The 27,555-nt window shown below is 55.1% G+C and overlaps 1 protein-coding gene across 2 annotated transcripts; it reads left to right on the forward strand.

The window, feature by feature from the left end:
- The first annotated feature begins 10,046 nt into the window (after nucleotides 1-10,046).
- On the forward strand, nucleotides 10,047-20,287 carry Cbx6 (chromobox 6). Of its 2 annotated transcripts, none has more exons than XM_005322244.4 (5): nucleotides 10,047-10,235; nucleotides 10,399-10,442; nucleotides 10,582-10,647; nucleotides 10,782-10,848; nucleotides 14,902-20,287. In XM_005322244.4, exons 1-5 carry the CDS (start codon nucleotides 10,167-10,169, stop codon nucleotides 15,841-15,843), a joined length of 1,188 nt encoding a protein of 395 aa, XP_005322301.1. In that variant the 5' UTR covers nucleotides 10,047-10,166; the 3' UTR covers nucleotides 15,844-20,287. The 2 variants fall into 2 exon arrangements, with proteins under 2 accessions (XP_005322301.1, XP_005322300.1); XM_005322243.4 differs by having other exon boundaries at nucleotides 10,048-10,235; nucleotides 14,848-20,287.
- Nucleotides 20,288-27,555: the final 7,268 nt, after the last annotated feature.

A 27,555-nucleotide genomic window follows, 5' to 3' on the forward strand; every position in this document is an offset into this window, starting at 1 on the left:
TTTCCATGAGTCCTTCCTCTAAGCAACATGGAGTACGCTGGCAAGGAAATTTCGATGCGTCATTCCTATTTGGCAATGGCTCTCAGCAAGACCTCTGAAACTCTGAGCCCCTAAATAAGTCTTTCCTGCTCTACAATTGTGCTGGTCGGGTCTTTGAGTCGCAGCAGTGTAAAAACTGACTATAACAATTTCCCCCCAGTTTTCAACCTACTGTTGGTTAAATCCACAGATTCGGAACCCAGGGATATGGAGGGCGCACTGTATACATTTTATTATACATCGATTCTATCTCAATAAACTGCTTTGTAGAAAGAATAAGTGGTGGCTGTTGAAGCCACCGAGTTTTGGGTGGTTTGTTACACTGCAAAAGCTTACTGATGGGTCCCCGTTGTTAATGGTTGACCGAAACTTTTGACTGAGATGCAAGGCCATTTCCAGAGCATAGAGGTCAGCTCCCGAAGGCTAACTCGGAGTGGATATCTACCCGGCACTCTGAAGAGCAGACCTCAGGGCAGGTGACGTGTGCAAAGTCACAATGGACAGGTCAGACTGAGCCCCGAGAGAGCCAGGGTTGTCTTAACAGCGACGGGAGTTAAGTGGTTCCATCAATGTTTAAAAATCGATGGGGCTGGGGTTGTGGCTGAGTGGTACAGCACTTGCCTCTCACGCATGAGGCACTGGGTTCCATCCTCAGCACCACATAAAAATAAATAAATAAAACGAAGATATTGTGTCCATCTACAACTAAAAAATAAAATAAATTGAGGTCCCAGGTAAGAGTAGGGGCTCTGGCCATGTGACCTTGGACAAGTCACGGAATTCCGTGCTTCCCTTCTTTAATCTGCAAAATGGGGGAAGTGGGAGGACCTACCTTAAGTTGATGGAATTGACTGAATGAACCAATGAAGGACTCTGGGAACTCTGCCTGGAACACAGTCGGCCTTAGATAAACACTAGCTGCCACTGTCATGGAGTTCAAAGGTCTTTAGACATTTTTATACCTTAAGGAGGCAAAGAAATACAAAATCCAAGCACTGGGCTGAGGTTGTAGCTCAGTAAGACAGTGCTTGCTTTGCACGTTGTGAGGCCCGGGTTCGATCCTCACACCACATCAAAATAAAATATAGGTATTGGGTCCATGTCCGACTAAAAAAACTTTTTTTTAAATAATCCAAGCACTGATGGAGAAACTAAGGTAGAAGTTAACAGGTTCCCATGAACATAAGGAAGAGTTAGGCAACGCTCGGAAAGAAACCTGGGGTGGAAGACGAGGCTGTCCCCAGGACCCTGAGTGACCCTGAGAAAGTCCTCTGAGAGGAGCATTTATAAATGGCCTCTGACGGGGCCTCCAGCGTCTCCCACAAGAATCCCCACCGACAGCTCCCAAGGCATTCTGCAGCATCAGCAGCTCAAAAATTGTGTGAAGTGACACCGTTTTTGGAAACTACTTTTTACCCCTAGGGAGATTTGCAGTAAGTACAGACATGCAGAAACCTAAAACTAAAGTGTCGCTGTGTCTGCGAGAAGGAGTCTTTCTGTTTTGAACCCTCACAACCTTGAGAGAACTTGGCTGATCAGAAGAGATTGTTTCACCGCCCCAATTTTAAAATGTGCCATTGAGTAATGGCTCTGAGCTTGGGACTGAGCCTTCCGCAGAGCCTGCAGCTGCTGATCAAGCTGCAGGGTCGCCATATTTACAACCTAACACAGTGGGTTTGTAAGAATCACTTGAGTGTTTCGGGCTTGTGAGCCAATTATACTTAACAACTTAAGCAGATATAGATCACGCCGTATGAAACGTTTGATGGAGCTGAAGTTCATTAACGAGGCCATAATTCATCAAAACCTCCTTAATGATTGCTGAAATTTTCCAGACCCATAATTAAACTAATAAGTTATTTAAGGATGAACTAGGCATCTTATGTATAACCTAATCAGCTTAATATTAACTTTAAGATGATATTATTTAACTATTAAAATAATAAACTGAAGACGAATCTTTAAAACCTAAGCAAAACCCTGAATTACCTTTTCTGTACACAGAAACCACCTTTAAAGGCATCAGTAAAAATTCACCTTACTGTGTATGTGGGGGGGCGGGTGAGCGTATTTGAGACAATCCTGTCACCTTTTATTTCTGTCCCTCTCGGGCCAAGATGGGCACATTCTCAGCAGGCTCCTTGAACCTGGGCTCGGGCCACAATTCCTTCTCTCCACACACTGACGGCACAGGACCCGGAGATGTTCCCACTCATCGGGCTGCAGTTGTGGGCCACACTGTCCCCTGGCGGGATGTCCCATCTCTATGGCAGAGACACTGCAGTGGCTCGGAGCTGCGTCTGAGGATAGGGCACCCCAGGGCTCCCCAAGGCTCCAATTGTGACCATCTCGAGCAGTTCCCTCCGGCAAAGTCCCCCGGGCAGCTCAGGGTGAAGGTCTGTACTGGAGAGTCCCCGGAGGTGGAGGCAAGCATGTCCCCAGTCAGTGGAGACACAGGACAAGAGTGATGTTACCCCCAGTGGCAAGTCCTCCGCCTCCAGCCAGGATGGCCTGCCTCAGGAGACACTTGTCCCTGCTGTAGGCAGGATCAGGGCCCCAGAGCCAGGATGCTGGGGTCAGCAGGTGGTGGGGACAGCAGGTGCAGCCAGCCTTCTGCAGCCCTCACACGGGTCACCGCAGGGTCCCGCTGCTTGGCGGAGCTGCAGAGGGAACCCCGGGCGCTGGCCTCCCGGCGCCCACGCGAGGCTGCCCCAGCATTTCCCCGAAGTGAAAAGAACCCGGAGAAGCGGGCACCCCTCCCCCCCCCCCCCCCGCCCCCCGAAAGGTGGCTGGAGAAAAGTCTCCCAGCAAAGCGGGAAGCGCAGGGGCAGTGCACACAGATCTGCAAGGCCAAGGCCACAGAGGAGACCTGCGCTCTCTGTCAGAGGAGGTGGGGGGCCAGGGCCAGCAGGAGCCTGTCCTGGGTTCTCCCGCCCGTGGCCCTGACGCCCCTTCAGTCCTGCTGGCCTCACGGGGCCTCCGACCTCCAGAGCCCGATGGTGGTGGAGGATGGAGACTGGCTGCTCGGGTCACTGTGGTATTGGGGTGTCTCGGTGCGAAGCTTCACTTTTGCCCTAAGTCACCGGCACCTTCCCAGACCACCTCTGTGACAGGGCACCCCAGCCTGGAGTCTTAGGGACAGCTCTTTCCGCTGTTAGGCGCAGGCTTCTGCCTCCTGCTGTGCGCGGGGCAGCCCTGGCTGGACTCAGAGCCTCGCTGGCAGCCGGGCTCCCTCTGCCTGAGTCTGCCGTGCCCGCCTGCCCCTCCCTCCCCCTCCCCCCTCCCTCCCTCCCCCTCCCTCCCTCCCTCCCTCCCCCCCTCCCTCCCTCCCTCCCTCTCTCTCTCTCTCTCTCTCTCTCTCAGCAACTTCTCTTCCAGAGCCCCCTGACTGCACTTGGAACAAGACCCAAGCTCTCCTCCAGCCGACAAGGCTCTGCTCGTGGGACTCCTGCCTCCTCTGCCGCCGGTCATCCGTCCGCTCTGCTCCAGTCCCCTGCTCCCTTTGGTCCCTGGGAGATACCAAATGTGTCCTGGCCCCAGGGCTTTTGCATCACCGCTCCTTCTGCTTGGGAAGCTCTTCCCCAAGTCCCTGCAGCCTCTTCCTTTTCCTCTCGGGGGTCTCATCTAAGATGTGGCTCCTCAGAAGGCCGTCCTCGACCTCCCAGCTGAGGATCCCATCCGTGCACTCGGTTCCGCCACGACACATCCAACCAAGGGCCCCCCACCCCACCCCCGCCCTGTGTGTCACTGTCTGTTGCTAAGAATCTAAGCCTCTCGAGGGCTGGGACTCGCCTTGCTCTAGGCCATGTCCCCGGAACCTGGGGCACATGGTGTCAGTTGCCTGGCTGCCCACCGTCCCGGGTCCCTGCCTCAGGAGTTCATGCTTCACAGGGGAGAACGATGACAAGCACGTGGAACGCTGCCCTGTCCCTGCAGCATGGAGAACATCCGAGTGGGGCAAGAGACGCCTGGCCAGCTCCGTCCAGGGAACCTGGAGCTGTAGGCAGAAGCAGGGCCCCAGAGCCAGAGGCTTGGGACAGCAGGTGCTGGGGACAGCGGGTGGAGCAGCACGGGCAGCCAGCCTTCTGCAGCTCCCACGCTGGTCACTGCTCCAGGGCAGGGTCCACGCTGTTTGACAGAGGTGCAGAGGGAACCCGGGGAACCCTGGCCTTCCAGCGCCCCCCGTGAGGCTGCTCCAACCTTTCCTTAAAGTGAAAAAGAACTCAGAGAAACTAGCACCCGCTTCCCACCAGACCACTGAGTAGTTTTGAAAGACGCTCCTCTTGGGTGACCAGGGCAAGCCTTTGAGGACCTCACCTGAAATGAGATCCTGTGAGAAGAAAGAGGCAGCTGCAGAGACCTGGGTTTGGCAGGTGTGCTTTCTGAGCATGGGCTGTCAGTGCAAAGGTCCTGAGGCACGGACCACTCAGTAAACAGGTGTCTCAGTGATACCCAAGGAAGGATGTGCAGGACAGGACGGGAAGAGAGGAGCCTTCCTCCAGAGGCAGGAGGAGCTACCGTGGTTATCTTGGCTGCTTTGGTGTTAAGAGTCTTAAACAGAAGAACAGCTGGATCAGAGCCCTCCATCAAAACTGGCATTTCCCGTGTGCCTTGCCCAATTATGACCATATTCAGGAATATTTCCAAACAATTCCCCTGCCTTCTTGCTATAAATAGTGAGACTTTCTTTAGAAGCACATAATGTCACATCGCGGTATTTCAGAAGTCGCTACACATTTCTACTGTTTGTGACTCGCATCTGTTACCCAAACTCATGTCTTCAGCTTTTTGTCCACAGTTTCATGGGTCAAATCACCACATGTGGCAGGAGATGAAGGGCTCCAGGTGAACACAGCATTCACGTTTCGGTTTTTGTTGTTTGTGTTTGTTTGTTGAAAGTGCTGGGGGTGGAACCCCGGGGTCCTTAACCACTGAGCCATGTCCCCAGCCCTTTCATATTTTATTTAGAGACAGGGTCTTGCTAAGTTGCTGAGGCTGACTTTGAACTGTGATCCTCCTGCCTCAGCCTCCTGAGCTGCTGGGATGAGAGGCCACCGTGCCCCGCCCACCTCAGCCCATTTCATTTTTAATTTGAGCCAGGCTCTACGTTGCTGGCGACCCTCCTGCCTCAGTCTGAGAATCTACTGCTGTTCTCCTCTGCGCCTTCCACCCTGGAGTGAGCACAAACCCTGTGTCCTCAACAGTGAGATGGAATCTCAACAGCTCCCTGCAGGACGGTTTCCAGGACTGAATTAGTTAATGTCACCTGCAAACCACACACAGGAATCCTTGGAATGTCACAGTGCTACGCAAAGCTTTAGCCTTTGATGTTTTTCAATTTAATTTAATTTCAATTTCCAGAACTGATCTGAGAACTGACTTTCAGTGGAAGACAATGTGGGTCAGGAATGTCCCGTGCGCGGGTGTGAGTCCATCTCTCTGGAGATGCAGAGGGCCTGGGGGGTATGCATGCACCCCTCCACCCCATGGACCTACCGTGTCCCCGACAGTTCCGGGTGCCCTTAATGCTATCGTATGGTATGTTATTATCCTCACAATTCTGGAAGAGAGGAAGGACTCCAGTTTACACATGAAGAAAGTCAGGGCTCAGAGAGGTGGACAACGAAAAGTTGCCCAGCTCTGATGCAGCTGTTTGCACCCTCAATTCCCATGAACCCAGGTGCTCAGGGCAGGAATCTCATCTCTCCTTCTCCTTCTCTTCCTCCTCTTCCTCCTACATCCTCCTTCGTACTGAGGATTGAACTCAGGGGCACTTGACCACTGAGCCACTGAGTCAGTGAGTCAGGGTCTCACTGACTGGCTTAGTGCTTCCCCATTGCTGAGGCTGGCTTTGAACTCATGATCCTCCTGCCTCAGCCTCCCAAGCTGCTGGGATTATAGGAGCGGGCCACTGTGGAAGGAGTATCTGGCCTCCAAATCGGGGACCCACTTGTGATATTGTGTAATAGACCTAAGCCCCCTTTGCCGTGTGACCTTGTCAATCCTCTATCCAGGGGTGGAGTCTATTCCCATCCCTGAGTCTGGGCCGTTATTGATGAGTTTTTAAGAGCGTGATGCTGAGTCACCACCACTCAGTGGCTCAGGGCAACACCCGGGTATTCCCACAGTGTCCATCGGTCAGGGCAGCTTGCCTGGAGACTGCTTGTGGCTCCCAGGCTGTGGCCGAGGTGTCATCCAGGGGCGGCACTCAACTGAAAGCTCAGGGTCCTTCTGCGAGCTCAAAGGTGGTGACAGAAATCAGATCCTTGTGACCGCAGGACTGAGGTCCTCAGCTCTGAGAAGCAGCCCACGGCTCCTGCCACAGGACCCGCTTCACAGTGTGGCAGTTTGCCTCTTCAAGGACAAAAAAGGTGAGCAATTCTGCTGCCCCAAGTCACTGCCCTCAGAGAAGGTCTGGCCCCTCTTTCCCAGAGCCCCCCTCCCCCAGCTGGGTCACACCAGGACAAACTCCCTTTGAGGCAATTCAGAGTCAACTGATTAGGACCTTAATTGCATCCGCAAGAATCGCTTTACATTTTCCATACAACCTAATCGTGGCGGGAAAATCCCAGTCTATTCCCTATAGACTGAAGGGGGAGCTCACACAGGACACGTACACCAGGCGGGACTAGGGCGGGGACCTTGGGAACCTTGAACTAGGCTCCCCACACCTGTGACCTGGGGGAGCACAGCTGTGTAACTTCAAGGCCAGGCCTTCAGAGACCTGGGGCTTTCCACCTTGGATGTGGCGTCTGCAGCTGTCACCAGAGGCCTAGGCTAAAGGCCTGACCCCAGGGTCCACCGAGTCAGGTCCTGCTGAAAACCATGAAAGGAACCTTAGTCAGAGCAGCTGCACCAGGAGACCAGGGGACCCTGTCCTCGGCCCTGCCTTCCAGGGGCTGACAATGACTCTGAGGGTTTGCAGAAAGGGGAACCAGCGCAAGGGTTGGAGGGAGAATCACTTCTTGGTGTTTTGCGCTGTGGGTTTGCTCCGTGGCGCGTGCTGACTGAAATGCCCTCTCTGGGCAGCAACTCAGCAGGGGATGGGATCCATCTCTTCCCCTGTGGCCGTGCACCAAATATCAGAACCACACACAGAGGTGAGGGGGACTTCTGCTCGTAGAATAGAGAAGCCATGGAGATGGCTTCACAGCATAAGGTGTGCTCAGGGGTGGGCGCAGATCTATCAAAAACGGAGTAGCTGGGACAGAACAATTCTCAAAAAAGTCACAGGTCAAACATGTTGTGAGCCACTAGAACTGGCCACTCCGCCTGCCATGCTGTAGTTGAAACACGAAGGCCCAGAGAGGGAAAAGGATTTCCACAACCAGAGGGACACGAACCCGAACATCCTCAGGACCCCCCCACACCTCATCTGAGCACTCAGCTGAAGAGTCCCTGGTGGCTGCACTGCCGGTGACAAAGTCCAAGCTCAAGCAGCACCCAAGGTCCTTCCCTGTGAAGCCACCCATCCTCCCAGTGTCATTCCTTGCCGCGTCCCCCTGGCCCAAGCCACAGCAGGCTGCGTGTTGGGTCCCCAAAGCAGACATCTTCATGCCTCGAGGTACGTGCCCTGGATGACACCTCTACTTGGGATGCCCTTCCCGTTTGTCACTAACAGGCAGATTCCATTCCAGCCCTCCTGGCCCCTCCTCCAGGCCTCCCGCAAGGCGCCCTGTACTTACCTTCTGTGGTCGGCTGAATAATCCCACCACCCAGGACATCCTGATCCCCAGAACCCATGAATATGATTCCTAACTCATCATATAAAGGGACTCTGCTGGCAAAATTGAGTCAAGGATGCTGAAAGGGAGAGATTGTCCTCAATTATTTGGGTGGATGCAAATTGACCACAGGGTGCTTATGAGATGGAGGCAGGAAGTCAGCCAGCAGAAGGCAGAAACAGATTTGAGTGATGAAGCCATCCATGCACCAAGGAACACCAACAGATTCTAGAAGCTGGACAAGGCAAAGAACAGATTCTCTACTGCAGCCTTCAAAAGCAAACAGGCAGGAGGATACCTTGACTCGAGATCAGTGACACTGATTCATTACTTCTGACTCCCAGAACCCTAGTATAATAAATTTATGTCATCCAAGCCGCTAAGTTTGCTGTATTTTGTTTCAGCAGCAACAGGAAACTAATACACCCTTCTTGCAGCACTAGTCACATTGCATGGTAGGTGCCTTTCAACATGACTTAGCATACTGAGCCCGAGGCAACTTTGTTTCCTGATGGTTTAATATAAAACCTGATCCTTAATAAGGGCTCACAAATGCTGCTGAATGAATTGACCAGTGGATTGATAACTACCTGCTTCATTTGCTGCCTTCTTCTCAGCCTACATCTGTGGGCACGTGCACACACACACACACACACACACACACACACACACTCACAAAACTCACACTCCCCGCACCCTAGCTGCCCCTGCACCCTGGCTGCCCCCGCCCCCAGAGCACAGCGCTGTTTTAACCTGGATGCTCATTTGGGGCTTGCCAGTGAATAGCTGTTGCTCTGGCGCATTAGGATTTATGGGGGAGGGGTTCTCTCAAGGTAGTACTTGAACACATTTGCAGGGATACAGGGATGAAATGCTAGTTTTTTGATGTGGTTGATTTGAAACAGCAAGCAATGGTGATGCAGCACAGAAATGTAAAAATCTTTCCTGATGATCAAGTCGTGCAAACAAGAGACAATTCTGACCACCCCCAACCCATCTCAGTTTCCCCCCCACCAATAAAATATTGGCGATATCAGTATTTAAGGTCTAATTGATGTCAGTAAGGGAGAAAAGGCAGATTTCAGAACAGTGTAAACAGTACTATCCTATTTTGTTAAAAATTATACATGCGTACATATACACATATATACCCGCAATGAATATCCATGTGATGTATATATAGTATGCATGTGCTTACATAAGCAGTGAACAGAGGCTGGAAGATTTTTGAAGATGTTAACGGTTTTATGGAGGTTACAGGGTTTTCCCCCCTTGTCTGAATGTTTTTTAAATATTTGTTTTGCAAAGAACAAGACTATTGTAACGAAAAAAAAAAACCTTAAATAACTTCAAAACAAAAGGTTTTTGTGGGGCTAGGGCTACTTTGTCTATTTGGGGACCGTTCCAGATCCCACAGCCCCTCCCCAAATGGGAAGTTGGGGTCTGGTGTCCCCGAGAGCAATGGCGGAACCATGAGAGGAACTGCGGGCAGGCCAGTGACGTGGCAAAGCGGCCTGGGATGAGAAAACACTGATATGACCGCTGGGGAGGATTCTGACAAGTGACCCAAGGATGACCCGCTCTGGACCTAATCTGAGGTGCGGGACCTTCTCGCCCCGCAGCTTCTCCCTCCTCCTGCCACAGCCACATGGTTCAGGGCCCCCTGGGTGAATGAAGGCAGGTGCTGCCCAAGACCGCAGCTCGAGAACGGATGCCCAGGATCACCTCGGCCTCCCTCGACCTGCCATGCCCGATCCACCGCACCCCCTTTCCTGCGGTGGCGTTTTTGTTTTAACTCATCTGAACTGGTTACAAAACCACACACCCACGAATACATAAATAATGGATAACGGAGCGGGTGGGGGGGTGGAGTAGAGAAATTCCCGCAAGGCCTGGCGAGGCAACAGCAAATGCATTTCTGCTGTATCATATTTAACTGTTTGCAAACTTCTACAGGAGGATGCGCCGCGGCTCCAGACGCCCCCTGGCAAGACGTGCAAGGGGGTGTTGAATGGAGGGGAGAAGGTGATAGCGACCGAGGCCTGGAAGATGAAGTGGAGGGGAGTGGAAGACTGCACTGCGCCTCACCGGGCTTGTCACAAGCCAAACATCCACTGGTCTCCCGCCCGGGTTCCCGCCGCCAGGCGAGGGCCCTTTAAGAGCCAACGCGAGCCCCCGCCCCGCGAGCGCAAACTTTCCCTAGCAACCGCCCCGGGGAGGGGGAGGTCCTGGCAACGGCGCGCTAGCCGGGCGGGTCACGTGACGGCCCGCAGCTGGAACGCGAGCGCGCGCCCCGCCGCGCGCCCGCCCGCCGGGGCCTGTGCGCTGCGGCGCGTGCGCGAGCGGTGCAGCACCGGCCGCGGGAGCAGGGAGTATTATGGGCTGTGGGTGCTGCTGAGCAAGATGGAGCTGTCTGCAGTGGGCGAGCGGGTCTTCGCGGCCGAGTCTATCATCAAACGGCGGATCCGAAAGGTGAGCCTACGCCCGCAGCCGGCCTCCGCTCCCCGGGGCCGGAGCCCTCGGGGCGAAGCGATCCCGCTAACCCGGCTCCCTCGGCCACCCCCGCGTCGCCGCCTCCCTGCGTCCCCGCATCCTCCCCACCCCCACACCCTCCTTTTTCCTTTCTGTTTTTCAGGGACGCATCGAGTACCTGGTGAAATGGAAGGGGTGGGCGATCAAGTGAGTGCGGCGGGGCCCGGGGCGTGGGGGAGGGGCGGCAGCGGGCCCCCGGCCTGGGGAGGAGGGTGTCGCGGAGCTCCTCGCGGCGTGCCCTGCCTCTGTGGTTTCATTTGGATTTTGTGCGTGCGTGACTCGGCAGGTACAGCACTTGGGAGCCCGAGGAGAACATCCTGGACTCGCGGCTCATTGCCGCCTTCGAGCAGAAGTGAGTTGGGAAGCTGGCAGGCGCGGCGGGGCCGAGGCTCGTGGGGCGCCGCGCGGGGAGGCGCGAGAGCCGGGCGGGCCGCGGAGGGGGCCCGCCAAGGGGCTCTTTTTAACATTTGGCGTTTCTCGACGCAGGGAGAGGGAGCGCGAGCTGTATGGACCCAAGAAGAGGGGACCCAAACCTAAAACTTTCCTCCTGAAGGTAACCTGGCCCAGCCCCAGCAGCCCCCGCTCGGGCCCCCAGCCCCGGCACTGCGCGGGGCCGGGAGGGGAGGGACCGATCTGCGACCGCCCAGGCGGGCGGGCCTTTCCTGAGGGGCCCCAGCTGGGCAGGGGGTAGTTGCGAACCCCAGACAAGCCCCTGGCAGCAGGCCGGGGTCAGTTCCAGCAAGGGGCCTGCGAGTAGGGATAATCCCAGATGACGAAGCCAGGGTCTGAGGGGCCTGCGGGGCTCCTGGAAGGAACTGGATGTGGCAGGTGGCAGGAGGGGGTGGCAGGGAGGCTATTTTGCCAGGAGATCCCTCACCTCCGCCAGCCTTGGGAGCTTGGGGGAGGTGGAGCCCAGGGGGAGAGTGAGCAGGGGCCACATTCTGGAGGGGCACCAGGAGGGGCACTTTGGAAGCCACCTGCCTACCTCCCCCTCCCCACCTTTCAGGATTTACTTTGCCTCTCTCCCTTCCTCACTTTTGAGCTCGATTTGAACTTGACCTTAAATCACTTGGCTTGAGTGTTATCAAGCTGGACCACTGGCTGGGGTGGGCGAGGTGCTGAACCTCCGATGATGCCCCCAACCTGTTTATTCAGGTTCTTAGAGGATGGGGTGGGGCGGGGCGCGGTGAAGCCTAGCCCGCTGGCCCTGGCAGGGAAGGGATGAACTTCCAGAGGAAGCCTTCCTGGGGATGGGGCTTTTGTATTATTTGGTGAGGAAGAAGAGTCTGGGAGAAGGAGGGTAAGACCACCTGAGGTGGCCAGGTGGCCGGCAGAGCTGCAGGTAGAACTCACTGGAGCACTGCAGTCTCCCTGTGGGGCTGAGGATATCTCAGGGCCTCTTCCCTCCTCGGAGCCAGTTATTTTGTGACGTTTGGCACCAAAAGGATAGGGAGGGCTTTTTTCAGAGAAGGGGCTGCAGAATCTCAAGAGTCTCCAGTTTGTCCAAAAGGCTCAAAGCCCAGGGAGGGTGGGATGGTCTTGTCCAGCCCACTCCTCCACCCCCCCCCACCCCCCCACCCCCGCGTACGCTCAGCCAAAGGACTGCGTGTGTAGGGGTTTGTTTTGAACTTAAAGCAGAAGTGGAAAAAATATGGGTTTCCAAAATTCCGTATTCTGTAACCCCCGCCCCCCCCCTGCAGCGTATCTTAGGGGATCCCTGGAGCAGCCTTAACCCTGATGCTTCTCGGTGGGAGGGATGGGGCGGAGCAGCTGGAAGGCTGGTGGGCTGACAGCCTCTCGGCGCGGTCGGAGCGCCCTCTAGCGGCGAAGCGAGTCATGGCCCTGAGCATGGGTTCACCAAGTGCCTTTTACTTCAGGTTCTTTTTCCCTGAGCTGCCTATGGGCCTAACAGTGCTGAACCCTGTGCATGAATTGTTTTAATTTTTTCAACAACCTTGTGAAGTGGGGAGTATTTTTATCCGCATTTACAGATGAAAAAGTCAAGGCCCAGAGAAGGGGAACAACCCACCTGAGATCCTTGTAGTCATGGCTGACCTCATCCTTTTTCTTCCTTGAGTACATGTCAGATTAAAGGGAGCAGGCGGACGCACTCTGGGTGCAGAGGCAGACAGTAGCACTTTGATCTAGATCTTACAAAACAGGTAGCACAAGAGTGATAAAGATACCTGTGAGGGGCTGTGGAGGCAGCTGGAACCGGGCCCACTGCTGGGATGTGCTGGGAGCCTTGACAGTCATCAGATTACACCCAAACAGCACTTTCTGCCAGGAACCACTCTGTAGGGAGCAGGAGCCTGCAATAGGCTCCATTGTCCCCATTTCATACCTGAGAAGACAGACCCAAGAGGTTAAGTTAAATAACACATTAGAGAGTTTCTAACCCCTCAGCCAGGGCTGCCACACACCACCCCCCCCCCCCCCCCCCGGGGCCAGAAGCATGTTGGCAGTGGTCACTTTTAACTCACCAGGCAGATAGACTTGTATTCAGTATTTTATAAAGATATTTAAAAATTATAAAGTAAGAAATGTTTCTGGTAGAAAATTTGGAAAGCATGCCTTAGAAGGAGATGCTTGCTCACTGACTCAGCACCCATGGACAAATGAATTGAGTGCTTGTTGCATCCAGGCCTGTGCCGAGCAGGTGCTGTACACCATGAGGTACCCCAGGAGTGCCCCTGGGGTGGGGCCTGTCGTGATTGTACAGACAGGAAAAATGAGACTGGGGGTTCCTCCTGCATCTGCAGTTTACCCATGCTCTGCCGCTCCCCTGCATCACTGCTGGACTCGGGTCTGGGATTGGGCAGGACACAGGGAGAAGCACCAGTCCCCTGAGGGTGAGAAAGAGCGGAGACCCCCTAAGCTCCATGGGGATGTTCTCGCAGCTAAGACCCTGTTTGCCAGCAGAAAGCTTCTCTCTGCCTTTGTCTGGGAAGGGGTGTGAGTGGTCGGATCCCTGGGGAGCTCAGCTGGCTGGGAGCAGTGGGAGCTGGTGGCATTGGCCTTGTGTGCTGCCACCTGGTGGCCAGAGGAATTGTTGAGCAGGCAGCCCCAGGAGGCCCCAAATTGGGTGGGGAGACCAGATAGAGCTGAAGTGTACTTCTGCGCCCTGGGGTGTGAGGGTCATGTTCTGAGCCACTCTTGGTCAGCTGGAAGGTCATGGTTAGTCTAGTCCTGTCAGGACACACGGTTACCTCCCTGGGAGGCTGAGCCTCCACGCTGTGGGGAGTGGGAGGTGGCAAGACCCTGGAACACAGCCCCACCTTAGGGTCACCCTGATTGTGGGGATGTGACCTACCTCTCTGCTCCCACCCGCATCCAGGCAGTCATTGCCTAAGTTCTCTGTCCCCATCCATGGCTGCCAGCCCTGGTACACTCTGAATTCTGTCACTCCCTGGAGTGGGCCCATAGCCTCTCTGCCTCTACCCTGTGTCCCTGTCTTCTCGGGGCCACCCTCACTGTGGATCTGCTTGGGCACCCTGAGTACTCAGTAAGACCATGGTGCTCTCCTCTTAGGCTTCAGGGCCCGGCTTGATGATACCTCCTTCAGGTGGGGGGTTGTCTTCTCACCTGCCCTCCCACTCCCTGCGCTGCCCCGCCCCCTGTGCTGCCCCGCCCCCTGCTGCTGTGCGCCCAGCCCTCATTGAGAGGATGGTGCCCTGTTTTTTGTCACTGCAGACCTGAGCAGCTGGCCTTGACTCTTTTTTTAAAAAAAAATATTTTTTCAGTTGTTAATGGACCTTTATTTTATTCATTTATTTATATGCAGTGTCTCACACAGGCTAGGCAAATGCTCTACCCCTGAGCCACGACCCCAGTCCCTGGCCTTGACTCTTTAGTATCTTTCTTAGCAAAGGAAGGACAGGCCACCAGGGACAGCTTATATGGCTTTGGGAGTCCCTTGCTCACTCTCCATTTGGTGTCCTCTGACAGTAGATGGGTTGGACTAAGAGCTGGGTTTCTCAAGGGTCCTATTGGACCTCCCTTGAGGTGGCAGATCCACTGCAGAGCCCTGGGGCTTTGGAGAGATTCCATACCTGGGAGGACAGCTGGGTCCAGGAGCCTGGGAGTTCTCCTGGCTGCCCACAGTCCTCTGCCGCACTCCAGCTCATTCTAAGCCAGGCCTGGGGGAGGGGGGAATGGGGCTGGAGTTGGCCAATCAAAGGCAAGAGAATGGGAACCTGGGGACAGTACAAATGCATCAGCAGGACTGAGGTGCCAGGGGAGCAGGGAGGACCTGCCCCTCTTTCATGTCACTGAGAATTGTAAGAACTGGCGCCCCCCCCCCCCAAGGGTCGTGATTGTTGACAGGGTGGCCCTCAGCGGAGCCATGAAGGCGGGGCCAGCAAGACTGTAGGTCACCTTAGGCAAGTGGAGTCCCCTCCTGGACTTGTCTCCTGTTCTGAGTAAGGGTCATAAGTACCAGTGTTCTCTGCCTGCTCTCAGCTGGTTTCCTGAGACCGTGCTCAGGGCTGGCTGTGCAGGGTGTGGGAGGTCAGCGGGCCCTGAGGTCCCATCCACGCCCCTCTGCCCGCAGGCCCGGGCGCAGGCAGAGGCCCTCCGCATCAGTGATGTGCATTTCTCTGTCAAGCCGAGCGCCAGCGCCTCCTCGCCCAAGCTGCACTCCAGCGCAGCTGTGCACCGGCTCAAGAAGGACATCCGCCGCTGCCACCGCATGTCCCGCCGCCCCCTGCCCCGCCCAGACCCCCAAGGAGGCAGCCCTGGCCTGCGCCCACCCATCTCGCCCTTCTCCGAAACCGTGCGGATCATCAATCGCAAGGTGAAGCCCCGCGAGCCCAAACGGAATCGCATCATCCTCAACCTGAAGGTGATCGACAAAGGCCCTGGCGCAGGGGCTGCCGCGCAGGGCGCGGGGGCACTTGCCCGTCCCAAAGTCCCATCGAGGAACCGCGTCATAGGCAAGAGTAAGAAGTTCAGCGAGAGCGTCCTGCGCACCCAGATCCGCCACATGAAGTTCGGCACCTTCTCACTGTACAAGCCCCCGCCTGCCCCTCTGTCCCCCCCGCCTGCCGGCAAAGCCGACGGCCCCGCCGCCCCCGGCCAGGGGCTGCTCCTGGCCAACCCTGCTGCCCCCTACGATGCTCACAGCTCCAGCTCCTCGGGCTGCCCCTCGCCCACACTGCAGTCCTCTGACCCTGATGATACGCCCCCCAAGCTGCTCCCTGAGACCATGAGCTCCCCCGCCCCCACCTGGCCCGAGCCAGAGGTGCTCGACCTGTCCATTCCCCCGGAGTCGGCAGCCACCAGCAAGCGGGCACCTCCTGATGTCACTGCTGCCGCCACCCAGGCACTTCCAGTGGCCCCAGAGCCTTCCAGTGCTGCCTCTGAGCCTGAGGCTGGGGATTGGCGTCCTGAGATGTCACCCTGCTCCAATGTGGTTGTCACCGATGTCACCAGCAACCTCCTGACGGTCACTATCAAGGAATTCTGCAACCCTGAGGATTTCGAGAAGGTGGCTGCTGGGGTAGCAGGCGCTGTGGCCGGAGGTGGCAGCAGTGTGGTGAGCAAGTGAAGGGCCCCCCAAGGAGGAGGGCAGGGGGGCCTCCTGCCTGAAGTCACACCTGTGCTCCTGCCCTACCCCTGCCCTCAGATCCGTCTGCCTGTGCTTTGCTTGTCTCAAATGGCTCCGTGCTGACCCAGGGATGGGGTTGGGCAGTTGGCCTCCCAGAGGCCAGTGGGCGGGGCAGTCTGGGTTAGGTCAAGTCTGGGACAGGGCACGCGCTTGTCTCTTGGTACTGCCCCTACCTGTGTGCAGTGGGCCTGCTGGGCTTCTAGGAGCCCCAGGCCTGGCCACCTGCCCTATCTACATCCCGCTCCATCTCCCCTCTGCTTGCTTCTTGCTCGTGTACAGCGTCTGACCTCGGTGCTAACCCAGCAGCTGCAGGTCCCTCGGAGACCCCCACCCAGGGTGGGCATGGTCCCTTTTCTTCCTGCAGATGCCTAGCAGGAGGGGGCAGGGATGGCTCCCTGCCCGTTTGGCAAAGCCCCAGACAGTGAAGGAGGAGACCAGATGGGCCCCTCCCGCTCCACTAGTGAGGGCACAGCAGCTGGGCCAGAGGCCGGGCCTCACTGCCTGCTTCTGGACCAGGCCCAAGCAGGCCCCTTGTGCCCCACTGTGTCCGCTTCCCATCCCTGTCTTGAAGGCGGGAGGAGCTGGTAGAGTGCACCCTGCCACAGCCTCCTGGCATCTAAAGGCCCCTTCAGTTCTTGACCAAAGGTGCTACAAGAACCTGCTGTGGAAGGTTCGGTTGAGTGTGCATCTGCCCGTTGGCGTGTGTGTACGAGGGTCCATGTGGGCATCGGGTGCTGGGCCATGGGCCCTCCCTGCGGCACCCTTTGCAGCTCCTCAGAACAGGGTCCCTGAAGGCCTGGTCCTTCCCTTTCTTCGGGCCTGGAATAGTCGTGTCTGGGCAGTGTATTGTGCCCTTGCCCGGCTTCTCCCTGCCCAGTGTGCTAGGGTCACCGAGCCCAGACCCTTCTCTTTGGGGTGGTCAGCCCGGCCAGCTGGGCCTTCACTGCAGACCTGGCATGGTGGGAACTGTGGGCGAACATGGGGAGCCCCACTTCAGCCTCACCCTCCTCCAGGTTGGGGGAGGGGGGCCTGGAGAGCTGCGAGGGCCTCCCGCTTCTCCCCGCCCTCTGCTTCTGACGCTGAGGCTTTCTCTCAGCCCAGCCTGCTCGGAGCAGCGGGGGCCTCGGGGCTCCTAGGCAGCGTCTGTTGCCCCTGCTGCCAGGGAGCCAGGCACCTATGCCAGAGACCAAAGCCCCAGCTTTAGGCCAGGCACTGGGAGAGTGGACTGCAGGGACCGGAGACTGCAGAGGAGCCTGTGTTCCGGAGAACAAGGGTATTGTCCCCTGGGGTGAGGCTGGGGGCCCCTGGCAGCCCACTCTTGGCCACTGCCAGGGACGAAGGTGGATGTGGATGGCAATTTCTGCATGTGGCTTAAACTGGGTCCCTCTATGTGACGCCCTTGGTACCTTGCTCGGAAGCAAGATGGCAAGAGGCAGGAGGGGAGCCCGTCAGATACTGAGCAAGCTCCTTGGTCCCTTGGGAGGACACTCTTCTGAATCTCCCTGCTGGGGGCTGCAGCATGGCCCCCCCAGCGCACCCTTGGGGTGCAGAACAGGGGCTCCCACAGGGTCTGAGGTGGCAGCACTCCAAGTCCCTCCCCACCCCGCCCTTTGGGCTCTGCGACCGTCCAAGTGCCAATTGGCTTTTCCCCAAAATAAGGGCTGGTATTTCTCCTCTGCCTTCAGAGGTGACTCCCCCAGCCCTTCCCCAGGTGAGCCACCACCTGGGCCAGTTACAGGTGTTTCCAGAGACCATGGAAATGTGTTTTCCTGAGAATCTGTGTAATTCGTGACCTTTTTTGTAAGGAAGTTGTGTTTTCAGAGGTGATTTTATGACAGGAAAGTGAAAGAATTAGTTTTTCAAAAAATGAAGAAAAAAGAAAAAAAAGAAAAAAAGAAATAGAAAAAACTATCATGGGGTTCCTAAGGGAGTGGGGTGGGGGGAGAAAGATATTTAAAGAGAACGTAGTGATGCGGCATTGCACAGACGAGGTGGCCATGAGAAGCTGGTGGTCCCTGGGGCCGGCCATCCTCCTCCACCCCAGGAGGGTGAGCCTTTCCGCTGAGCTGGCCCACTTCCACACCCGTCCTTAGTAAAGGGAAGGAAGACAGCTGCCCCCAGGGAGCGAGCCAGAAGCAGGGCCCAGGCTGCCCGGCTGATGGAGACCAAGGCTGCTGAGGTTTTGGAGAGATGGGGTCCTGGTGCTCTGTGGCTGTGGCTCCTTAGCAGTTTTCTCCTGGAAGGCTTGTGGCTTCTCCTCTCCATTCCTTTGCCAGCTTATAGGGCCAAGCAGTTCCTAGTTCCGCCCTGTGGGGACCTTCTTATCACCCCTGAGACCGGAACTTCCTGAGCTCCCCTGGCCAGGAAGAGTCTCTTCCCTGCGAGATGTAGGCAGTGACTATGACAGGGGTAACGGGAGATGGGGATGCCCGTCTCCACAGGCAGGCTGTTGCCCCAGCTCCAAGCCACGCAGCTTGTCCCCACCTCGGGCATGCCCACACACTGCCTCTGGGAGGGTGCCCTCCAGGGCCTGAGGGGGCATGGGGTCTGAGGCCTCCTTCCCTCTCCCAGGAGACCCAGTCAGCCTGCCCACTCCTGACCGCACACTTGGACGGATCGGCCTCCCGTGGGCCCCTCCTCCACCCCTTGCTGCTTTTCCATTTGCCTAATTACCTAGCAAAAGTTGCAATCTGGTTTGCTTTATTTTTGTATGTGAAGTAACTCCCAGAGCCCACTGTCCTCTATGTTCACTAGAGGGTGGCCATTGGTCATCTCCCCTTGAATGCACCCCTTCCCTCCTACGCGACATAGGAAACAGATGAGATCCGGTGTCTGGTTTGAGTTGGACAGTGGGCACCTGTCCCTGTCTCACTTCCGCTCTGACCCTCAGCATGCCCATGTGTGAAAGGCACCTGGGCATAAGGCACTGGTGGTGTGTAAGGACGTGAGGTGCTCATGGCTGCTGGCACTGGGACCTCCAGCCACCCACAGTCCCATTCTCACTCTGCAAAGGGGTCAAGGTCAAAATGAGCTTCCTTCCTGTGATCCAGGAGGAGGTGATGACCAAGTTCCCAGCTGCAGGAGAGGTGGCAGGGTGGGAGGAATCTCCCCATTCCAAAGGAGGCCAAGCTGCTTCTTTGGGGTGAGGAACCCACTCCAGAACAAGGTCAGCGGCTGATCCCAGAGCTGAGTGGTCCTGGGATTACCAGGCCAGTGGACCTGCCCAGAGCTGGAGGATCAGCCTGCGGGAAAAACAGCTAAGGGGGTCTGGGCTGCTGCCAGCCTTTGTGGCCCCTTCTGAGAGGATGCACCCCCTTCCCCCACTTTTCTGTTTTGGGAGGGTTTTTTGCTTGGTTGGTTCTTTTTTTTTTTTTTTTTTTTTTTTTTGCACTTGGTCCGTGCTGGACAATGGAGCCCCACCTGGTCAGCCGGTCAGTTCCACTCCTGGGCTCCCACGCACTAGCCCAAGGTGGCCTCTTTGGGGCTTATATGGTTTGAGGAATCACTTTTTTAAAAGAAAAAAGGAAGAAGTTTAAGCGTTTTAGTTTTTTCTGTCTGCATCTCTTCCCAATTTAGCCCAGCTAAGGACTCAAACTGCAGGAGAGGGGCTCCCTGGCCCCCCCTGGTGGACAGTCCCCAAGATGCAGAAGCAGGGAGACTGTTGGGTGAGGGCCGGGGACCCTTCCTCTCAACCTTCCCGCCCTCTCAAAGGAGTCAGTGCTCCAGCAGTGAGTGCCTACTGTATGCAGAGCATCAGTTAGGCGAACGGGAGGGTGGAGGGCCTCCCCCAGAGGCCAGGTGAGAGGAGCGAGGTGCCCCCGCCTGCCCTTGCTGGGCACAGAGAGATGCAAATTGCTTTTCGTTGGTTTTAATTTAAAAACACAAAGGCCTAAATAAATATGTATCTTATAATTTTTTTAATTTTTGAAAAGCTCATTTAATGAATCGTGCACGAAGGAATTCTATATATATAAAGTATACGTATATAGCTCTATATTTGGGGAGGGGCACTGTCTCTTTTTCTCGCGCTCATTTTTAAAATGAAGTGGTGTTGCCTTGTCTGTGGTCCAACCATCCAGCTCCCAGCTGGCTAAACGTCGTCTCCAGCGGTCAAGACGGGAACGTAGTAGGACTGGCAGGAGCCGGAAGTCGGGCGGCCCCTGCCCGCTCCTCCCCGCCAGGACTTCCGGCGGGGAAGGGCTGGTTTTCGGTGTGGGTTGGTCTTGTCGTTCCGGTTCCGTGGGTTCCGGGCGGGGGAGGGTGGGTTCGGCTGGTGACTGTCGTGTGTGTTTGTTCTGCTGCTCTTCAGTATTGTATCGATGCCAGGAAATGGGAGTGAAAAGCCTCTTTTACCCCCAAATAAATTGTCACATTCCGAAGCCGAGGCCCTGCCCCGGGTGGGTGCGTCTGTCTCTTTCTTTGAAGCAGCGTCGGGCGGTGGGTAGCCCCGCGGGCCGGGCATCCCGGGGCCCGGCGCCGCCTCTGTGCAGCCTGGGCACGCGGCAGGCCGGTGCCCTCCCTCCCACCATGGCCCCAGACTCCGAAGGCCACGGCCGCCTGCCCTTCTTGCAGCCTTGGGGATAGTAGGCGGCACGTGGGAGGGTGGGGTCCTTCACTGTCCTCCCAGGTGCAGTCACAGCACCCAGGAGAGGAAGGGGCCTGCAGAGTGGTAGCCCAGAGCTCAGAGAGGGCATGTCGCCCTTGCCAGTGGTCTGCACGGTACGTCCCTGTTTGGTAGCGAGGAGCTGCCCCACGGCTCAGGGAATGGGGGTCCTTTGCACTTGTTCTGGTGCTGTGTGACCCGCCGATCACACAGCTCTCTCCTCTGTGGGCTCAGAGCAGCAGCCCCAGGCACCCCACCTGCAAACTCCTGAGGTGCAGGCCCTGCACAGGTGTCACTTTGCCCGCCCTCAGCCCTCTTCCTGCTCCCAGGTGGTGAAATCCCATGTCTGGCCTCTCCGGGTCTCCCACCCTGCATCCCGCCAGTCCAGAACCTCCCCTTTGGCAGTGCACCCTGCCAGTCTCCAGTCTTGCCTGCACCTTGCCACGACTTCCACACCAGGCCCCAGAGGCCTAGAGGCCTCCTTCAAACAGGGAGCCCACAGCTCTCAGGATCCCTTGCAAAGTCCTCAGCCTGCAGGGGTCTCCACTCCACCCCCCACACCCACACCCACACGTGCTCTCCTAAGACTGCTCCCATGCCAGGCTCTACGCTGGCTCCTTCCTTGTGATCTGGCCCAGCCCCTGCCCCTCCAAGGGCAGAACTGTCTTTGCCCCTCTGCTGTAGAAAGGGCTCAGCACCTGGCACAGAACCTGCCTTTGAGTCATCTCTGTCACTAAACTGGGAGCAGCTGAGAGATAGGTAGGGGACTTTAGCAGCCTGTCCAGCTATCTTGACATGCCAGTGGCCCTGTCCCCAGGCCAGCAAGCCAAATGGAAGCATGTCCCTCCAGAGATTGCTCCCAGATACATCACAGAGGCAGGGCAGACAGGTGGCAAGGGACTCAGAGGGGTGGTGCTGACAGGGCAGGAGAGAGGAGCAGAGTCCAGCCGTGGTCAGAGCTGGTCCTCCAAGGCACCCGCTCCTCCTCGCCACCATACCTCCTCATCCAAGCATCTGCTCCCAGGAAGCCCTCGGTGGGGACTTCACCACAAAACACCCTCACACCTCACACCTTGCAGGTACTGTGAGCCCCTCACTGTCTTAGCACACATTCCTCCCCAGTGCCCAGCCAGCCCATGCGTCATGAACAGAGGTCACAGCCAGAGGAGGGCAGAGAGGCGAAGTGATCAGTTAGTTCCTTTGCCCCAAATGGCCCACCTCTTCACAGTGGGAAAGCCTTGCTCGCTCCATGCTGGTCTGTTTGCCCTGAGCCCCAAGCTCTGGAGATTGAGGACATAGGACTGTCCCCAGAGACAGGTACAGCCCAACGTGAGTCAATACTGCGCTATCACAGATCTTGCCTCTACTCAGCGGTGAGTCTGTTCATTGGTTGAGAGTTAATGAGTGTGTCCATGGCAACTTCTCAGAGGAGCCGGAAGCTGTGATGAGGACCAGCGCCCACTGAGGAGAGCAAGGGGGGAGGTGTAGAGAGCTGGACGCAGCTCCCGGGATGAGGCAGGTGGGCTGTGCACGGGGTGTGCTTGCCAGGCTGTGCCCACCCTGGCCCCACGCTCGATGTGTCCTCTTCCTGGCCTTGTGCTGGGGTGAGGGTCTGTGATGGGTGGAGCTTAGGTTTGGGGCAAGGTGAAGATGACTAGTTTTGCAAAATCTACTCTGTCATTCTCTAAAAGCTGAAACATACTGGGTTTTCAGTCCTGATCCAGCTCCTCCTGGAGTGAAGAGGGGTTCAGAGAGGCTGGGACAAAACTCTCCCCTTCCGACCAACATCATGAACCGATTCTGCACCCTCTTTGTTCCAACTGCTGGCCTCTGAGCAGAGACACTTCAAAAGGCCAGGCACAAGGACATCTGAGCCACAGCGGTTTGCAAAGACAGCCACAAGGGAGAGGCGTGGACCTGGCCTCCTGACTCCAGCTCTGTGCATCTGTAAGCTGTGAGCTTGGGAGAGGCCTAGGGGGAGACAAAGGCTGCTCAGGGCTGAGGTTTGAAATGATCCTAATGAGGGAAATGAGGCCCAGACACTGACAGAGGCAGTGGGGACAACAGGGAATCGCCAGAGTCAAGGGACGTTGGGAAATTTTAGGATTTGGTGATCAGAGTTTTTAGGATTTGCCTTTAGAGTTCTCCAGTTTTCAAACACAGCTGGGTATCAGGTTAGGCAAGGAAGCAGGTGTTGGCACTAATGGATGGGTTCACCTCAGCTGTGAGATGACAGGTCCCCAGCCAGCCAAGAAGGGCCACCAAGGACGTAGACATTTAGCTCTCAAGGCCACTGGGAAACTCTAGGAGCGGATATCCAGCACCCCCTTCCCAAGTCATGCTCTTCATCACATTGAACGGAGGGTAAACTGAGGCAGGGCTAGAGGACAGTTACCCACATCAGACAAGTGAGGACACAGGGTCTGGGGGATGGGGGATGGAGGCTCAGCCAGGTCTACAGCGTGAGGGAGGAACCTTCTGTCATATTAAAGACAGAACCGTGCTATATTAAAGACACCGGATAAAATCAAATGAACTGAGTTTCCAAGACCATTAAAAAGTACTCCCCAGGGACCACCAATCGACAAGTCAAACCTCAGAGTGACAAACAGGTGCTGATTCTTTGGGTACCCTGGTGGGTCAGTGGGGAGCACTGGGGTGGGGGCCAGAGTAGAGGGAGGGTTTTGGCTTCTGCTGATGTTGGTAAGCAAGGAGCTTGAATGTGACCCCTCTGTGGAGATGGGGACACGGCCAAGGGTCCTCTTCAACAGGTTCAGAACCAGGATACCTGGATACAACTGGACCCACCCCAGGTGAGAATGCAAAAGGTGGGCAGGGAATCACCCTTTAGCAAAAGGTGATGTCACATAAACTGCCTGTCTCACCTCTGGCTCTGTTGGAAGCATAAAAAAGAATTTTCTTTTGAGGAATTGTAACTCTAGACCGTCCCTGACAAATCTGAAGTGTAGATTTTTATTTTTCAGGTGGTCCCAGAACAACTTAATCTAGAAATGAATATAAAACCAACCTGGAATGGGCTACACTGTACAGCTTCAAGGGCCCTACCTCCCAGGCTGCACACCCACCCACAGCAGGCTACATGGGACTCTCAAGGATAAAACCCTAGTAAACATAAGCTCACAATCCAAAATCACAAAGCCCCCAAAAAACAAGCCACCAAGACAAACTCAGAAAAACAAACCACGTATATAGGGTTCAGCACCAACACATTATTTCCAAGCATGCATCTAATACTTCCAAAAATTATCATGAATATCATGTAGTACTACATAAAACAAATCTCAAATGTCAAGAAATTGGCATCACAGATCATGTGTAATTGGATTAAAAAATTCAGTAGCAATACATTGCTGGTGGGACTGCAAATTGGTGCAACCATTCTGAAAGCATTGTGAAGGTTCTTCAGGAAACATGAAATGGAACAACCATTTGACCCAGTTATCCCAGTCCTCGGCATATACCCAAAGGACTTACAATTAGCCTAGCATAGTGACACAGCCACATTAATGTTTACAACACCTCGATTAAGAATAGCCAAGCTGTGGAACCAACATAGCTGCCTTCAATAGATGAATGGATAAAGAAAGTGAGGTACATATACACGATGAGATATTATTCAGCCATAAAGAAAAATGAAATTATAGCATTTGCCAGCAAAAGGATGGAATTGGAGAGTGTCATGCTAAGTGAAATAAGCCAAACCCTGAAAACCAAAGGCTGAATGTTCTCTCTGATATGTGGATGCTAATGCACAATAAGTGGTAGGAGTAGGAGAGGGAAGAATAGAAGTTCAGTGGATTAGACAAAGGGGAATGAAGGGAAGAGAGGGGGTATGGGAATAGGAAAGACAGTAGAATGAACTAGACATAACTTTCCTATGTTCATATATGGATACACGACCAGTGTAACTCCACCGCATGTGCAACCAAACCAACGGGAAGTTACTGCAGGTGTGTGTGGTATGTCAAAACACATCCTATGTCATGAAGGACTAAAAAGAACAAATAAAAAATCTAAAAAATCAATAGCAAGCAATAATCAAAACAATGTTGCTCTGACATAAAGACAGACATCTGGACCAATGGACTTGGGCACGGTCCGGAATGTAACCTTCCCACATGTCGAGTGATTGGGGGCAAGGAAGAGTTGCAGGACTATTTGAAGGCAGAAGGACAGTCCACCCATACTGCTGGGAAAACGATTTCCATGAGGAAAAGAATGAAGCTGGGTCCTCCTCACCTAGCAGTGGCCCCTTGGGATCCAGGGGGTTGGCTGCAGCCCACCCCCAACATTTCACAGCCTCCCGGTGCTCAATTTTTTAAAATGACATAGTATTTGCACATAACCTGTACTCATACTTTCATGGTTTGTCACCTCTAGATTATTTATAATACCAAAGGCAATGTAAATGCCGTGTAATACTATCATACTGTGTTGTCTAGGGGATAACAACAAGGGAAATGTCAGCATGGATGCAGGGTTCATTTTGTGTGTGTGTGTGTGTGTGTGTGTGTGTGTGTGAGAGAGAGAGAGAGAGAGAGAGAGAGAGAGAGAGAGAGAGAGTGTGTGTGTGTTTGTTTGTTTTGTTGGTTTGTTTGGTTTTTGCAGTTCTGTGGATGGAACCCAGGGCACACCTCCAGCCCTGTTTTTAGTATTTTTTTAAAAAGTATTTTCTTTTTAGTTGTAGACGGACACGATACCTTTATTTATTTATATGCAGTGCTGAGGATTGAACCCAGTGCCTCACACATGCCAGGCAAGCACCCTACCACTGAGCCACAACCCCAGCCCCTGTTTTTAATATTTTTGATCAGTAATTGGATGAATCCGGGGTCACGGAACTCACAGACACTGAAGGCCAACTGGGTCAGAATGAACTCAGAATGGATCAAAGATCCAAATGTACGACCTAGAACTAAAGACTTGAAACAGTGCAAAAGCTTCATGACACCAGATTTGGCAATGATTTCTTGGTGTGACATCGAAGGTAGAGGCCCCCAAAAGAACTAAACGGGAAAAATTGGGCCTGGTGTGGTGGTGCACACCTGTAATCCCAGCAGCTCAAGAGGCTGAGGCGGGAGGATCAAGAGTTCAAAGCCAGCCTCAGCAACTTAGTGAGACCTTAAGCAACTCAGTGAGACCCTGTCTCTAAATAAAATACCAAAAAAGGGCTGGGATGTGGCTCAGGGGTTGAGTGCTCCTGGGTTCAATCCCCAATCCAAAAAAAAAAAAAAAAAAGGCATATTGGGCTGCATGAAACTTTAAAAATTTCCTGCATCCAAGGACATTACCAACCGCAACAGGGCAGAACAGGAAAAAATACTTGCGAGTCATATATCTGATAAGAGGTTAATATCCAGCGAACGTCGAGAACTCCAAAAGCTCAACAACAACAAAAGACTCAAAAATAGGGAAAGGACTTGACTAGACATTTGTCCAGAGGATACCCAAATGGTGGATAAGCAGAGCAACAGCAGGGGACTGCCGATGGTGGGGAGAGGCAGCAAGGGGCGGTGGTATTTAACTGGTGCAGAGTCTGAGTTCTACAGGATGAGCGTTCTGGAGCTGGGGGAGCTGTGCGGGTGCAGTGTGCCAATAATGTACGTTGAAAAATGGTTAGGGTGGGGGCTGGGGCTGGGGCTGGGGCTGGGGCTCAGCGGTAGAGCGGTCACCTAGCACGAGCGGGACCGGGTTCAATCCTCAGCATCACATAAAAGTAAATAAATTAAATAACGGTGAGTGTCCAACTACAACTAAAAATAGATATTTTTTAAAAATGGTTAGGGTGGTGAAGTTTATGTTGCATGCTTTACTATAATAAAAAATTGGGGGGGGGACAAAACAGAATCAAGAGTAAAAAGATAGCTAGAAAACAAAACTGTCACCCCACTCCCTCTCCCCAGCCACCCCCCTGCATCGTGTTCCCTCCCCAAACTTCTGAAAACTCTAGAAGAGTGAGATCCAGGGATGGAAGTGAAAATGTGAAACCGTGAGAGGACAGACACCTGCGGGGCACACCGCCTATCAGAGTTGAGATGGATAGAGACAGGTCCCCCTCTGGTCCCCGAGACGGGATGTGGTCTTCATTAGAGCAACTTGGTACCAAAGTCTTCCCTGCTGTTTCCAAAGTGGAGTGAGCTCAGAGCGTGACAGAGACCCGCGTTCCTTTTAAACCACAGCCATCCGCCTTTGTGAGTAAGCGGGGCTGGGGTTGGAGCAGGCAGAGCCAGGAGGAGCCCAGGGAAGCCGAACAAAGCGGAGGGGGGGGGGCCCTTCTGCGGAGCAGACAAGCCCCCGCCGCTGTGTCCCACTTTATGCCTCTGTGGTCTGCAGTCCCACGGGATCAGCAGGCTCTGGGCTGCCCAGAGACCCCCAGCGGGCAAGGAGACGGACACACTTTGGAAAAGAGAAGTTGGACCCTGGTCCCCCAAGGGGGCTCGTGAACATGCTCCCCAGGCGATCCCCGCGGGCACCCAGGCCTGGACGTGGGGCAGTGGCCACCCAGCGCTGTCTCGCTGCCTCGAGCTCTCAGAGGTCCTCCCAGAGCTCCTCCTGCCGCCCACCCTGGTCCAGGACTCGGGAGGCCTGGTTTGTAGGCCAGGCTTTGGTGCACCTGTCCCATGAAGGCGGACTGGATGCTCCTTACCTAGCAGGGTCATTTGGAAGGAGTGAAGGAGCTGAAGGGAAGGAAGAGGTGCCCGCCACAGCCGGGTGCGGCCTGACCACTGCTCTGGCCTCCTGTCGGGTGGTCATCTGCTACCACTCAGTCTCTTTTTCCCCCTGTACTGGGAGTTGGACTCGGGGCACTCCGCCCCTGAGCTATGTCCCTAGCCCTTTTTGTTTGTTTTTTTATTTTGAGACAGGATCTCACTGAGTTGCCTAATGCTGACCTCAAACTTGTGATCCTCCTGCCTCAGCCTCCCAAGTACTTGGGACCTACAGTGTGTGCCAGCAGGCCTGGCTCTCTTGCTAACTCTTTCCTTCCTCCCTCCCTCCCTCTCTCCCTCCCTGCCTTCCTCTCTCTCTCT

Source organism: Ictidomys tridecemlineatus, chromosome 6, assembly GCF_052094955.1.
Source record: "Ictidomys tridecemlineatus isolate mIctTri1 chromosome 6, mIctTri1.hap1, whole genome shotgun sequence".
Taxonomy (NCBI): domain Eukaryota; kingdom Metazoa; phylum Chordata; class Mammalia; order Rodentia; family Sciuridae; genus Ictidomys; species Ictidomys tridecemlineatus.